This window comes from Rhipicephalus sanguineus, chromosome 11 (genome assembly GCF_013339695.2).
Source record: "Rhipicephalus sanguineus isolate Rsan-2018 chromosome 11, BIME_Rsan_1.4, whole genome shotgun sequence".
Lineage (NCBI taxonomy): Eukaryota > Metazoa > Arthropoda > Arachnida > Ixodida > Ixodidae > Rhipicephalus > Rhipicephalus sanguineus.
The window spans coordinates 55872307-55883989 of NC_051186.1; the positions used below are offsets into that span (position 1 = coordinate 55872307).

The following is an 11683-nucleotide window of genomic DNA, read 5'->3' on the forward strand; positions in this document are numbered from 1 at the left end:
ATCTACATCGGCTCAGACAGGTTTTGACGTGTTTAACCAACGCTGGACTGCAACTCAATCTTAAGAAGTGCCGCTTCGCCGCGCGGGAGCTGACCATCTTAGGCCACATAGTATCTAAGCACGGTGTTCTACCCGACCCTGCGAAACTTCGTGCCATCGCCGAGTTCCCGAAGCCTGTTACCATCAAAGAGCTTCGAAGTTTTGTCGGACTATGCTCCTACTTCCGGCGCTTCGTCCGAAATTTCGCTTCCATCATGTCGCCGTTGACCCAGCTCCTATGCGGCGACACAGACCTCTCCTCCTGGTCTCCTGAGTGCGACGTCGCGTTTGCTACGCTCCGTCGTCTGCTCACTTCGCCTCCCATCCTTCGCCATTTTGACCCAACAGCTGCAACTGAAGTGCATACAGACGCTAGTGGGGTCGGTCTTGGCGCTGTCCTCGCCCAACGTAAGCCCGGCTACTCCGAATACGTCGTCGCCTATGCGAGTCGCACGCTGACAAAAGCAGAGACCAATTACAGCGTCACTGAAAAGGAGTGCTTAGCTCTAGTATGGGCGCTTACCAAGTTCCGCCCGTATTTGTACGGTCGCCCGTTCGACCTGGTAACGGATCACCATGCCCTTTGTTGGCTCGCCACGTTGAAAGATCCGTCTGGCCGACTAGCCCGTTGGGCACTCCGAATTCAGGAGTACGATATTCGCGTCATCTATCGCAGCGGACGCAAGCACTCTGACGCGGACGCCTTGTCTCGTTCGCCTCTACCTCCAGACTCGGCCTGCGCAACGAACTGCACACACTCAGTCACATCTCTCGACATTGACTCCGTAGCTACTGAACAACGCCGTGACCCATGGATCGCTTCTCTTTTCGGCTCTTTCGGGAGCCTCGACCACTCCTGCATCCCGATCTCTCCGCCGCCAAGCTGCCCATTTCGCCATTCGTGATCGGCTGCTACACCGACGGAACTACGCTCCCGCAGGCCGTAAATGGCTCTTGGTAATTCCCCGAAGCTTAAGATCACAAATATGTGCTGCCTTCCACGACGATCCACAATGTGGCCATGCCGGAGTTTTCAAAACCTATGAACGTATTCGCCATCGCTACTACTGGCGCGGCATGTACAACTTTGTACGAAAATTTGTTCAGTGCTGCCCCGACTGTCAGCGTCGCAAATCACCGCCTTCACGCGCGTCTGGAGCCTTGCAGCCACTTCCGTGCCCTGCCAACCCCTTCGACCGCGTCGGCATAGATCTCTACGGCCCACTTCCAATGACACCAGATGGCAATCGGTGGATCATAGTCGCTGTGGACCATTTGACACGCTACGCCGAAACTGCTGCTTTGCCAAGTGCCACTGCGCGGGAAGTAGCGTCTTTCGTCCTACGCCGATTCATCCTTCGACATGGCGCACCTCGGGAACTCCTTAGTGACAGAGGTCGAGCCTTCCTCTCGGAAGTCGTCGAATCTCTGCTTTCCGAATGCCACGTTGTTCATCGACGGACCACGGCATACCACCCGCAGACTAACGGGCTCACCGAACGATTCAACCGCACCCTCGGTGACATGCTCGCGATGTACGTGACATCTGATCATGGTAACTGGGACCGCGTTCTTCCCTTCATAACGTTCGCATACAACACCGCGACACAGGCTACCACGGGATTCTCACCTTTCTTCCTCCTGTATGGCCGCGAACCTTCGCACACCATCGACACTCTCCTACCATATCGTCCGGACGCTTCCGAATGCCCACCTGTGTCCGAAGCTGCCCGACAAGCGGAAGAGTGCCGCCAACTCGCGCGCACCTTTACATCCCAAGAACAACAGCGCCAGAAGGAAAACAACGCCGACTCACTTCCAAGTCCCAGCTATTCCCCTGGATCTCTTGTATGGCTGGCTGTTCCGTACCAAGCTCCTGGACTTTCCTCAAAGCTCGTCCCAAAGTACGAAGGGCCTTACCGTGTTTTGGAGCAAACATCCCCGGTGAACTTTATCATTGAGCCAGTTTCCCCATCTGACGACATGCGCCGGCGTGGACGTGACCTCGTCCACGTGGCACGTCTCAAGCCATACCACAGCCCTCTGCCTTCAGACTCCTAGGTCGCCAGGATGGCTCTTTTCCGGCGGGGGCGAATTGTGAAGAAGACGCGTCGCCAGTCAGCAGTATCGCCAACGCTCGCCTCGCGCTGCTTGTCGCTGGCATCTTTCTGGACGGTGCTCTGCCCCGACTCGCTGTGTTTGTTCAGAGCGTCACCACAGGAACGCACCGCCAATAAACCTCTTCTCAGATGCAATTACAGCACATGAGTTGCCTACTAAGGCTATGCCTTTGTGTTGTGCAAGAGAACAGGCGCTAGTCATGGTTTTAACTCATACATTATATTATTTGGAATGTCTACATGTATGCGTGTACGTCCAATCGCATTGCTACCATTGTGAAGGGGAATACGTATCTTGGGATTTTGTTTGAAGTATGCAGGGAAAAGTGCCCAAAATAGAGAATTTTAATGTCCCAAAATGGGAATCCTTCTGCGTGGTATGGAACATCACTGGTGCTGACCACCACAACAGTCTATGCTCCCATGTGACATAAAAAATTAAATTCTGTGGTTTTGAATGCCATAACTACAATATGAACACAAGGCGCACTGTGGTGGGGGATTCCAGATTATTTCTGACTATCTGCAAGTGTTCTTTAGCGGCAACTCTAGTTACAGAGGTGATTTTGCACTTCCCCATCAAAATGCAGCCATTCAATCATCAAACGTATGAAGAGTCTGCACTTTAAGGAGTCAATAGAATATTAGGTATCATCTAGTATAGATGCTGTTATGGTGAAAGGTGCTTGATAGATACTACCATAAGTATTTTATTTCTATTCGATGTACCCGTGGTCAACTTTCAAATTCAAGAACTAAGCTGGAGCACTAAAAAAAAGATCATGCTTCCATAACACTATCAGCAACAGCCACTGCAAATTCACAGTAAGTGTAGCTGTTATACACGGTCAATGTTTCAAAGTGTCACCAACATTCAGGTTACATTTATGCAAAATATAGGAAGTGGCAGAAATCGCCTTGGCATGAGATATAAGTGAACCAATTTGAATATCAGCACCCAATGTAAAATCCCGAGCAAGCACCCCGCCCTCCCTTTTTCAAGGTATTTGAAATATGCACCAATGACCAAGCAAGTGCCCCCCCGCCCCTTCTCCTCTCCTGCCATTTTTCACCGTTTCATTCACTATTGTTATTTGCCCGATGAGGGCAAATAAAATCATTGAATGCATGCGTATTCAATGAAGCATCGCATTAGAAGCACACGTGTGCATTCTTTATTCTTAGTGGCTCTTCTGCTGCCACCTTGAATCTCGATCCACGACCAAAGGACCCCCCCCCCCCAAATCTTGTCGCATTATCTTTCACCATCGGGGGGAGGAAAGGAGCTTGCTCAGGATTTTGTGGTATTTGATTAGTATACACAAATGTATGTTCTGCCACAGACGAATTTTACCTTTTCAAAGTTGTACATATGTCCTTGAAGGATCTAGACACACCGTTCTTGTGGGGCAAACGGACGGACATCCCAGATCCTTACTGTTAAGAAAAAAAAGATGTGCAAAAGAGTGGATGGGAAGGATTGAGTTGGAAAGTCTCGTCACTTAAATGGTACAAAGGTCAATCGAAGGCACAGAAGGAGAAAGAAACAGGACGTGTGTGCGTTCAGCTGTTTCTGCTTTTCATCTATCATTGGCTCTCCCAACCCTTCACCAACTGGTGAGAACACACACACAGTTGTGCCCATGACACTGCTTGTCCACTACACTACACCTCGAATATCAACTGGTTTGATATACCTTTCCTTTTAAGGGCCCCAAAACCAACCAGAGGTGAAAATTTAGTTGTGGTGTTGCAGTTGTGCACTAGGCTACAAAGAAGCTGCGAGAATTTTTTGAAATGGTGCCATTATAACAGAGTTCCACGCATTTCATGATCGAAATGCGGCGCTCGTTCGTTTCACTCTTTCCTTCACTATGCCCCATTATTTGGCTCGTCTCTCCTCCTGGCCGAGTGTTCCTCCTCGCCATGCGAGGATAAGCAGGAAGTGTGCGTACCTGCAGGCAGACAAACAGGTTCTTTCTGCTGCTGACATGAACATATTCTCCTGGTGACGTCACGATCAACGATGGGGACACCGAAAGGCTTGGAGAAGAGCCCGGGAATGTTGTTGTCTTTTTACTTTGTGGCACACCCGCAGCATGTAGAGTTGCTGTGTTTCGCATTGGTTATTGAGATGGCACTCTAAATTCAATGCGCGTGTTTACTTGAAATTTCAAGGTGGGGTGAGACTTTGAAAATTAGGTTTCAAAATTTGGCTGTACAGCAGCAACAATAAAAGCTATGGCTATAAAATTTGCAAAGAATTTTAAAGACAGACACAGGTTGCATTGGGGCTCAAAATTAGTTTTAAATTGTATTTAGCATTTTGAATTTATGTTCCTTACTTTTTCTACATATTCACTTTTTTTTTTAATCTACTATCTGCAGAGCATTATAATTTTGTAAAATGGTAGCAACCAACGCTTTACAGAAGTGGAACTAAAATTGTGAGCGTGCAACAAAAAACTAGATTTGTTGTGTTCTTTTACGTTTGTTTATGTATGTATAAAAATTGCCACTTATGAATTTTTTTTGTACTAGAAAAGTACACATGCACCTAGGCTACTGATTCTAGTTCCAGTTATGTAAACGCTGCTAATTAACACATATGAGAATTTTTGTTGGTTGGTGCCATATAGTTCCCAAGGAAAAGGTACGCAAACCACCAAAAATGTTGTTTAAAAAAAAAATGCAGAGACCACTTAAAAGTACACCCACATTTCCTGTTAATGTGTCGAATAAAATGGACAAAAAATTATCTTTGAAACTGCAAGTTCCCAAGTGTGATCAATTTTCTGAAAGATTAAGAAATTCTCTATCAGATGATTGCAAAATCTCAAAATCGAATTTTTCGACCAAACAAGGTCTCACCCCACCTTAAAAAAAAAGAAATGTTGGATGTAGTTTAGGGGCCCTTTAAGAGTATCCATCACATTGCATACTGTGCATTTCACAGCTGTATTCATCATCATCACTATCATTCTCAGCCTGTTTTAGTCCATTGCAGGACGAAGGCCTCTCCCAATGATGTGCAGTTTGAACAGTGCTGCGTGCACACTGGGTAAGCCAAGAGAAGTTCATCCAGGAAATATTCAAAGACAAATTTTCGCTCCTCGTGAAGGGGCAGTGGTGTGTGTTTTTCATCACTTCTGAAACATGGAAAGCCACATCATTGTTTCATCTTGGTACTTGAAGTAAGTTTTTACCATACCTTGGGTGACCGTCCCCTGACGGAGCAAATGAAGAATCAATGTTCTCTTCCAAATCCTCATCAAAATCTGCATCGAAGGGATCGGACTGGTGCTCAAAGAAGACCGGTGATGACACTTATGGTTCCTCAATGGCGCAGGTCTGGACAGCAATTGACTTCGTATTCCTGGTCGTTTGCATTCCTTCAGGGAATCACAAACAGTTTTAACAGTCATATATGTGAACACATGGAGACTTGCTTATGCATAAGCAACAAGCAACAGTAAAACAAAGCTCTTCAAGTAATGGACGGAAAGGAGAATAGTCACAATGCATCAAAATATGTACCCAGGCTTCGACAGATCATTGTTGTTTGAACTGCCACATCTAATGTAATTCTCAGCTTTTGCCCTTCACTGTCAGTGACGAATGCAGTAGACGACGTGTTTCCAGACTCCATGTTTTCCGATGCTCGATGCACGTCTTGATGCTCATCATGGAATTCGATTGGGTGTTCTCTCTCCTTGGAAAAATCTGGAGAAGTACATGTTCGCATAAGTAAAGTCAAACACGTAAAAAACATGAACATGACACGGTGTTGCCTAATTACCCACCTGTTTGGCCATTTGAGAAAACATTGATTTGCAATAAATCACTGATGTGCATTGTTTCTTCCCGGTCTTCATCATGCATCTCTCCAGCATGAATCAGCTGCTCAATATGACAATGCTTCTGCTGAGTGCTAATTCCAGTCACAGGATTCGTGAAGCTGTCTTCAAGAGACACTGTGCAGTTTGAAGCAACTGGCACTGCGTGTTGCAAGTTTTCTTCTTCCGGTCTTTCATGAATAATCTGAAGCAGAGAGTGATAAAAAGGTCTAGAAAATCTAAGGCAAACTCAAGTAGAGAGAAAAAAAGGTGTCAAAGGTCGCATGGGCTCAAAACGATTACATGTACACACACAGGAAATAAAGGTCGGCACTGTTACAAAAGTATCAAGCAGTGGCTGCGTCAAAGCACTGTGGAATAAACAGGCTCAAAATGTCACAGCAGGTTATCGACAACTGCGCGGTAGCCAAACGCAAGCTGTCTACAAAGTGACGTGCTTAAAAAAATGAAATGCAGTTCCACTACTACGAAACCTGAGGAAGTTCGTAGCATAGTCATGCAGCCATCCCAGTTAGTAGAGTTCTTACTGCTCCGTTTACCAAACTGTCAATGACATTAATGTTTGAGGTGAGCTTGTAGGGTTTTCCCGGCACGAGTAGAATCTTGTTAGGGAAATTCGCAGCCTCAGTGTGTAACATGCGCACTACTTTTTGATGCACTTTATCGACTTCCTGCTTGTTACAGCAGTTCTATGTGTCGTCTGCAGCGAGTTCCATCAGGTTGTTTCTCCCGTCCCCCAATGTAGCGAGCAAGCGCCAGCGAAGTGCAGGTGGGAGGGGCAGGTAAGAGAGGCGGTGGCGCCCTCTCTTGCACGGTGCAGGAGTCAAACGCATGTGTCTAAAGCATTTTTAGGTTATTGCTGTTAATTATACCACTTGACACCTTGTTCGTTTACTTTAACCCGGTGTTGAGCATTGCTAGCCATGTTTTAGGCCTGTACCGAGCACATGATTGTGAGCATTGTAAGCATGACCACGTCACATGATACCTATGGTTGGACAACAAGCCAGGCCCCCAAAGTACTACTAGAGTGTACTAGAACAGAGGAGTGCTCGGAACGAGCATCGAAAAGTGAAGCCCAAACAGGGTCAATCCGCTTATGGCGCTGCGATCGGTACTCTGCAATTTGTCGTCGTGTAAGAGTTGTGCGCGGCTCCGCCGAAGTGGTGCAGGGGTAGGATGCCCGCTTCCCATTAAAAAGGCCCGTGTTCGAATCGCAGCTGTAAATGGTGGGTTTTTTATTCTTAGTGTCACCTTTTATAGCTGTATTGGTTCTTCTTTGCTTCTCAAAACTAGCTTCAGTTGCTACGTGTTGCTTCAAAAAGTAACGCAAAATGTGAAGTAAAATAGAAGAAATCTGACAGTGAGCGTAGCTATTTGCAGCGCCACCGCCCGCGATTCAACAAAAACGTAAAGTATGGCCTCCGAGATTTTTGCAAATACGAGACTCGAAACGAGATTTCACATTTTAAGTTACTTTTTGTAGCAATACGTAACAACAGAAGCCAGTTTTAAGAAACAAAGGAAAACCAATACAGCTATACAAAGTGAGACTAAGAATAAAAACCCACCATCTACAGCTGCAATTCGAACCCGGGCCTTCTAGTGGGAAGCGGGCATTCTACCCCTGCACCACTTTGACGAAGCCGCGCGCAACTCTTAAACGACAACACAGTGCACACCATCGATCGCAGCGCCGCAAGCGGATTGACCCTGTTTGGGCTACACTTTCTATACATTGGTGCTGTGGCCGTTCCGAGCAGGGTGTCGGAACGGAACAAAAACCAAAAACGAAAAAAACTATATTTTCGACCGGAACAAAAACGTAACCGAAACATTATCTATTATTTCGTTCCGGTGTGAAACCGAAATTTTTTCAATCGTTTTTCGGTTCACGAGAAAACTTCGTAATCCGGAGCAACTGAGCTTATGCAATGTGAGCATATCTCAGGGTACAGTATTAGCGCGTACCTCAGGCAGGAATTCCAAGGGAAAGATATGTTGAAATTGTGCGAAAAACGAAAACAGTGGCAACCAGAGATTTTTATCTTAACGCAAGTGCACTTTTGCACGCCTGTCACGCAGGCCAGTGTAGAGAGGGCATTGTCGGCGCTGAAGTTTGTTACAGCGAAAGCTGTTATGAGATCACAACAGCTGATTTTGGCGCCATAGTTGTCCACCGCTGCCGGTGTCCGTGATATAAGAAAAAATTAAAATAGAAACAAATTTCTAGGATCGGATGGGATTTCACCCGCGCCCTCTGCGTGGCAGTCGGGTCTTCCACCACAGTGCCACGCGTGTGCTTGTAACTCCTTCGCAAAAATACTCCATACAGGCGTCATGTCGGGCAAGGAAATGAGATATGTCACCAAGCTACTATCCCTCGACCTTGGTAACGTTTTTTGTGTACTTCTGCAGTTCTTAATGCATCTGATGACATCAGCTTTATGGGGCGTTCATTCTTAACTCGATAAAACTATCAAGATGCCTTTCCTACGTTGAGCAATTACAGGAATGGAATCGAACTGCCCGGCCATTCCCAGAGTGCGAATGGGCTAAGTTTTTTCATTCCGAGGAATTGAGAGGAATGGAATTGCGGCAAGTTCTAATTCCCCGCAATGGAGTTGAAATGGAATGGAGGCACCCATTCCGCAACACTGCGTCCCACCCACTGCAAAGTGCTCAGCCATAATTCTTTATCATCATCAGTCACAGCACAAGGTGCACATAATGCCTTACAGATGTGTAGCGTGTACCACGAGATTCCGAAGAATGACGAAAAATGGCATAGTGGGAACTTCTCTACTTCAGAAAAATTGGGATGATTTATGGCGTAGTAGGTACCTTGCATATGTACTTGTATTATTGCCCCAAGAGACTCTCCCAACGAGCTCTACAAAGTCTGCTCTTCCAGCTTTCGTTGTGACTGTGCTGCGTGTTCCGCGCAGGCCTGGCGATCTTTTTATCGGAACAGCGGTCTCGCACATCAGAGAGTACACTCAATGATGTTCTGCTTCTGAGATCATGCTCACTTCCTTGACACAAAAGCATTGAGCCCACTAAAAAAATTCGTATTTGTCTTTTGAGAAAATAAGTACTATGACTTTGAAATTAATACTGGCTTGTGTTAGTTGGTAGGAATTCGTGGTACAGTTACTTCCGCTCCTCTGCAGAACGTGTTTTACCCTTGTCCCACTTTCTTAAGAGGAGGGCAAGTAACTACATCACAAATCCAATGTTCTTTATGATTACCTTAACTTCAAATTTTTGCATACAAAAAGAAAACCGTTACGAATTAACGGTTACGGAACATCTTTTTTTTTTTTTTCGTTCCGGAAGAGAAACGGAACGGAACTTTTTGCGGTGGAACGAAACTAAAAGCGAAACGAAAAACATATCGTTCCGACACCCTGGTTCCGAGCACTCCCCAGTTCTAGTACACTCTAGTACTACGCACTTAAAAACAATAATAATAACAACGAAAAGCTTCAGCCTACTACGATGCCGCCGCGAACACTGCTCTAGAGAAACAGAAATACACTCTAGCAGCAGTACAAAGGTTGCATCATGTTCTCGCTCATCGCCCGCTGATATCATATCGTAGGGGAAACAGCAGAAACAGCGCGAAAGACAAGGACAGTAAAGGCACACATACAACCACACGTGTGCCTTTACTACATGTTGTCTTTCGTGCTGTTTCCCCTACGATGTGTTCAACCAACTAGCCGACAAGGTCAGCCTTCGCTGATATCATTTTCGCTTTCCCCATGTGCCATAAAAGCGTGAAAACCGTACCTCGCTGCGCCTTCTTTTTTCGCATGCAGCTTCGATTCCTCCATTCGTTTCTTCTGTCTCTTTTCGCGAGAAAATGGTGGGGATAGTACCAGGCTTTAGGCGCCGCCGTTTCGCTGGCAAGCCGAAGCTCAGCAACAAAGCATAGCTCGGGTTATAGTCGCTATCCTCGAAGTGTTCGGAGCACAGAAAGTCATGCTTTGAAGGCACCCACGTTGGCTGCGATGGGCGCGCAGCGCGAATCCACATCTTTCGAAGCTCTGGCTCTGTCGGAAACACATGACACGGCCTGTTTCTCCTGACGCTGCGTTTCCCACACCCTATCGCAGAGCAGCGCAGAGGCATTGTGCGAGGTGCTTCACCGTTATTTCGTAGCACACGCAACACAAACGGCGAATTTGTAGACGTCGACGCAAGCTCCGCTTGTGAAAACAAATATACGTCCGAAAGCTTCACTGCCGGTTGAGATCACGTCAGGTTCTTTATGTTTATAAGCACGTTTTGAGAGAGACGCGCGGACGCGGGCGGCGGCTTGCGATGTCGATGGGTAAGAAATTATGCAGGGAGCACGGTTGTTTCTGCCTGAAATGAAGGTTCTTTCTACCAATTTCAGAACCCAATCTTTCAGTTAGTCCATTTCTTTCGCTTGATGTCAACTAGGATATCTGCTATCCCTTTTTGTTCCCGGGCCAACTACTAACAGGAGAGCCTAATTACGAAAAGGAGATTTACTGAAGAATACAAATGGGCTGGAGCGCAGGCAGGCCTCACGAGTTCAAAGACCACCCATGGCTTCCACTAGCCCTTATTTCCATAACCAGGGTTGCCAGGTACTAAGAGAGCTACCCGCCAAATTTCGGCCCATTAATAGCCCAAAAGTAGCCAAACGCAATTATTAAAAATAGCCCAAAATAGCCAAAGAGATTAAATATAGAAAAAGATTTTTATTTATTACATTTTATACAGAGAGAGTGTATATACTTGTCTCCAAGTGTGCTGCTGCTTGCAAGATCGCGTATGTGGTGCAGATAGTAGAAATAGAAAGAAAATGTCGCTTTATATGCTGGAATTTGTTATTGTTTTTCATTAATTTGTTTGTTTTCTTTGAAGCTTTGAAGGGACGACACAATGTGATGATTGTAATCAAAGGAATGGAGAACTCTATGGAGGAGACGAATATAGTAATTCCTCATTTTGTTAAACGATGCGGATCACATTCAGAGCATATGTTGGAATCCATATCAAGCTAAGCTAAAGTAAAGCGGTAAATTATATCCTTTAAAATCAACGGCGATGCGTAGAATTTGGTGATAGTAGGCATAGCACAGACACGTGTGTGCTTTCATTTACACTTTGTATTTAACTCCACAAATTTATCCGCCGTGAGAAGGAACAACTCAGCAGCATCGTGAAACCCGGCAAAGGAAGCTTCGCCTTAAAAGGAAGGGAATGGATTCATTATATATTACTGACTACTGTAATTGTCTGATGGAGGCTGCTGACACCTAAAGAATGCAAAAGCACAGGTAAAAGATAGTAGAAGGAGCGAAGTAAATAAAGATAACTGTGTATGTGAACACTTGATTCACAACGAACTTGAGTCACAACAACCAAGGCAACAACCACTAAAGAGGAGAAAAAACACTGGAAAACAAGCGCTTGAAGCGAAGGCAGGTAATAGCCCAAAAGTAGCCAAATAGCCAACGACAAAAAATCCCGCCAAGTACAGAAAAATGTAGCCCAATTTGGCTATTTATAGCCCAACCTGGCAACCCTGTCCATAACTAAGCGCTGTTCTCCCACTCGGGGATGATTCCAAATAAGCAAATATAATTTACTGAAAAACCAAAAAGACGCGTACCATCAAGGAAAAAA

At 45.8% G+C, this 11683-nt stretch overlaps 1 protein-coding gene across 1 annotated transcript; it reads right to left on the reverse strand.

Annotated features, from left to right (window-relative positions):
- Positions 1 to 3547: 3547 nt before the first annotated feature.
- On the reverse strand, positions 3548 to 10295 carry LOC119374602 (THAP domain-containing protein 5-like). The gene is made up of 5 exons (XM_049410993.1): positions 9812 to 10295; positions 5963 to 6200; positions 5697 to 5882; positions 5371 to 5551; positions 3548 to 3596 (listed from the first exon to the last, which is right to left on the reverse strand). Exons 1-4 carry the CDS (start codon positions 10151 to 10153, stop codon positions 5487 to 5489), a joined length of 831 nt encoding a protein of 276 aa, XP_049266950.1. The 5' UTR covers positions 10154 to 10295; the 3' UTR covers positions 3548 to 3596; positions 5371 to 5486.
- Between the last annotated feature and the right edge of the window lie 1388 nt (positions 10296 to 11683).

Bases quoted from the DNA above. Each gene is read 5' to 3' on its own strand.
- LOC119374602 (XM_049410993.1), bottom strand. From the start codon at position 10,153: ATGCCTCTGCGCTGCTCTGCGATAGGGTGTGGGAAACGCAGCGTCAGG. The intron at 6,201-9,811 runs GTACGGTTTTCA...TCTCTGCTTCAG, and splicing joins AAAAAAGAAGGCGCAGCGAG to ATTATTCATGAAAGACCGGA. The intron at 5,883-5,962 runs GTGGGTAATTAG...GTACTTCTCCAG, and splicing joins TTTCTCAAATGGCCAAACAG to ATTTTTCCAAGGAGAGAGAA.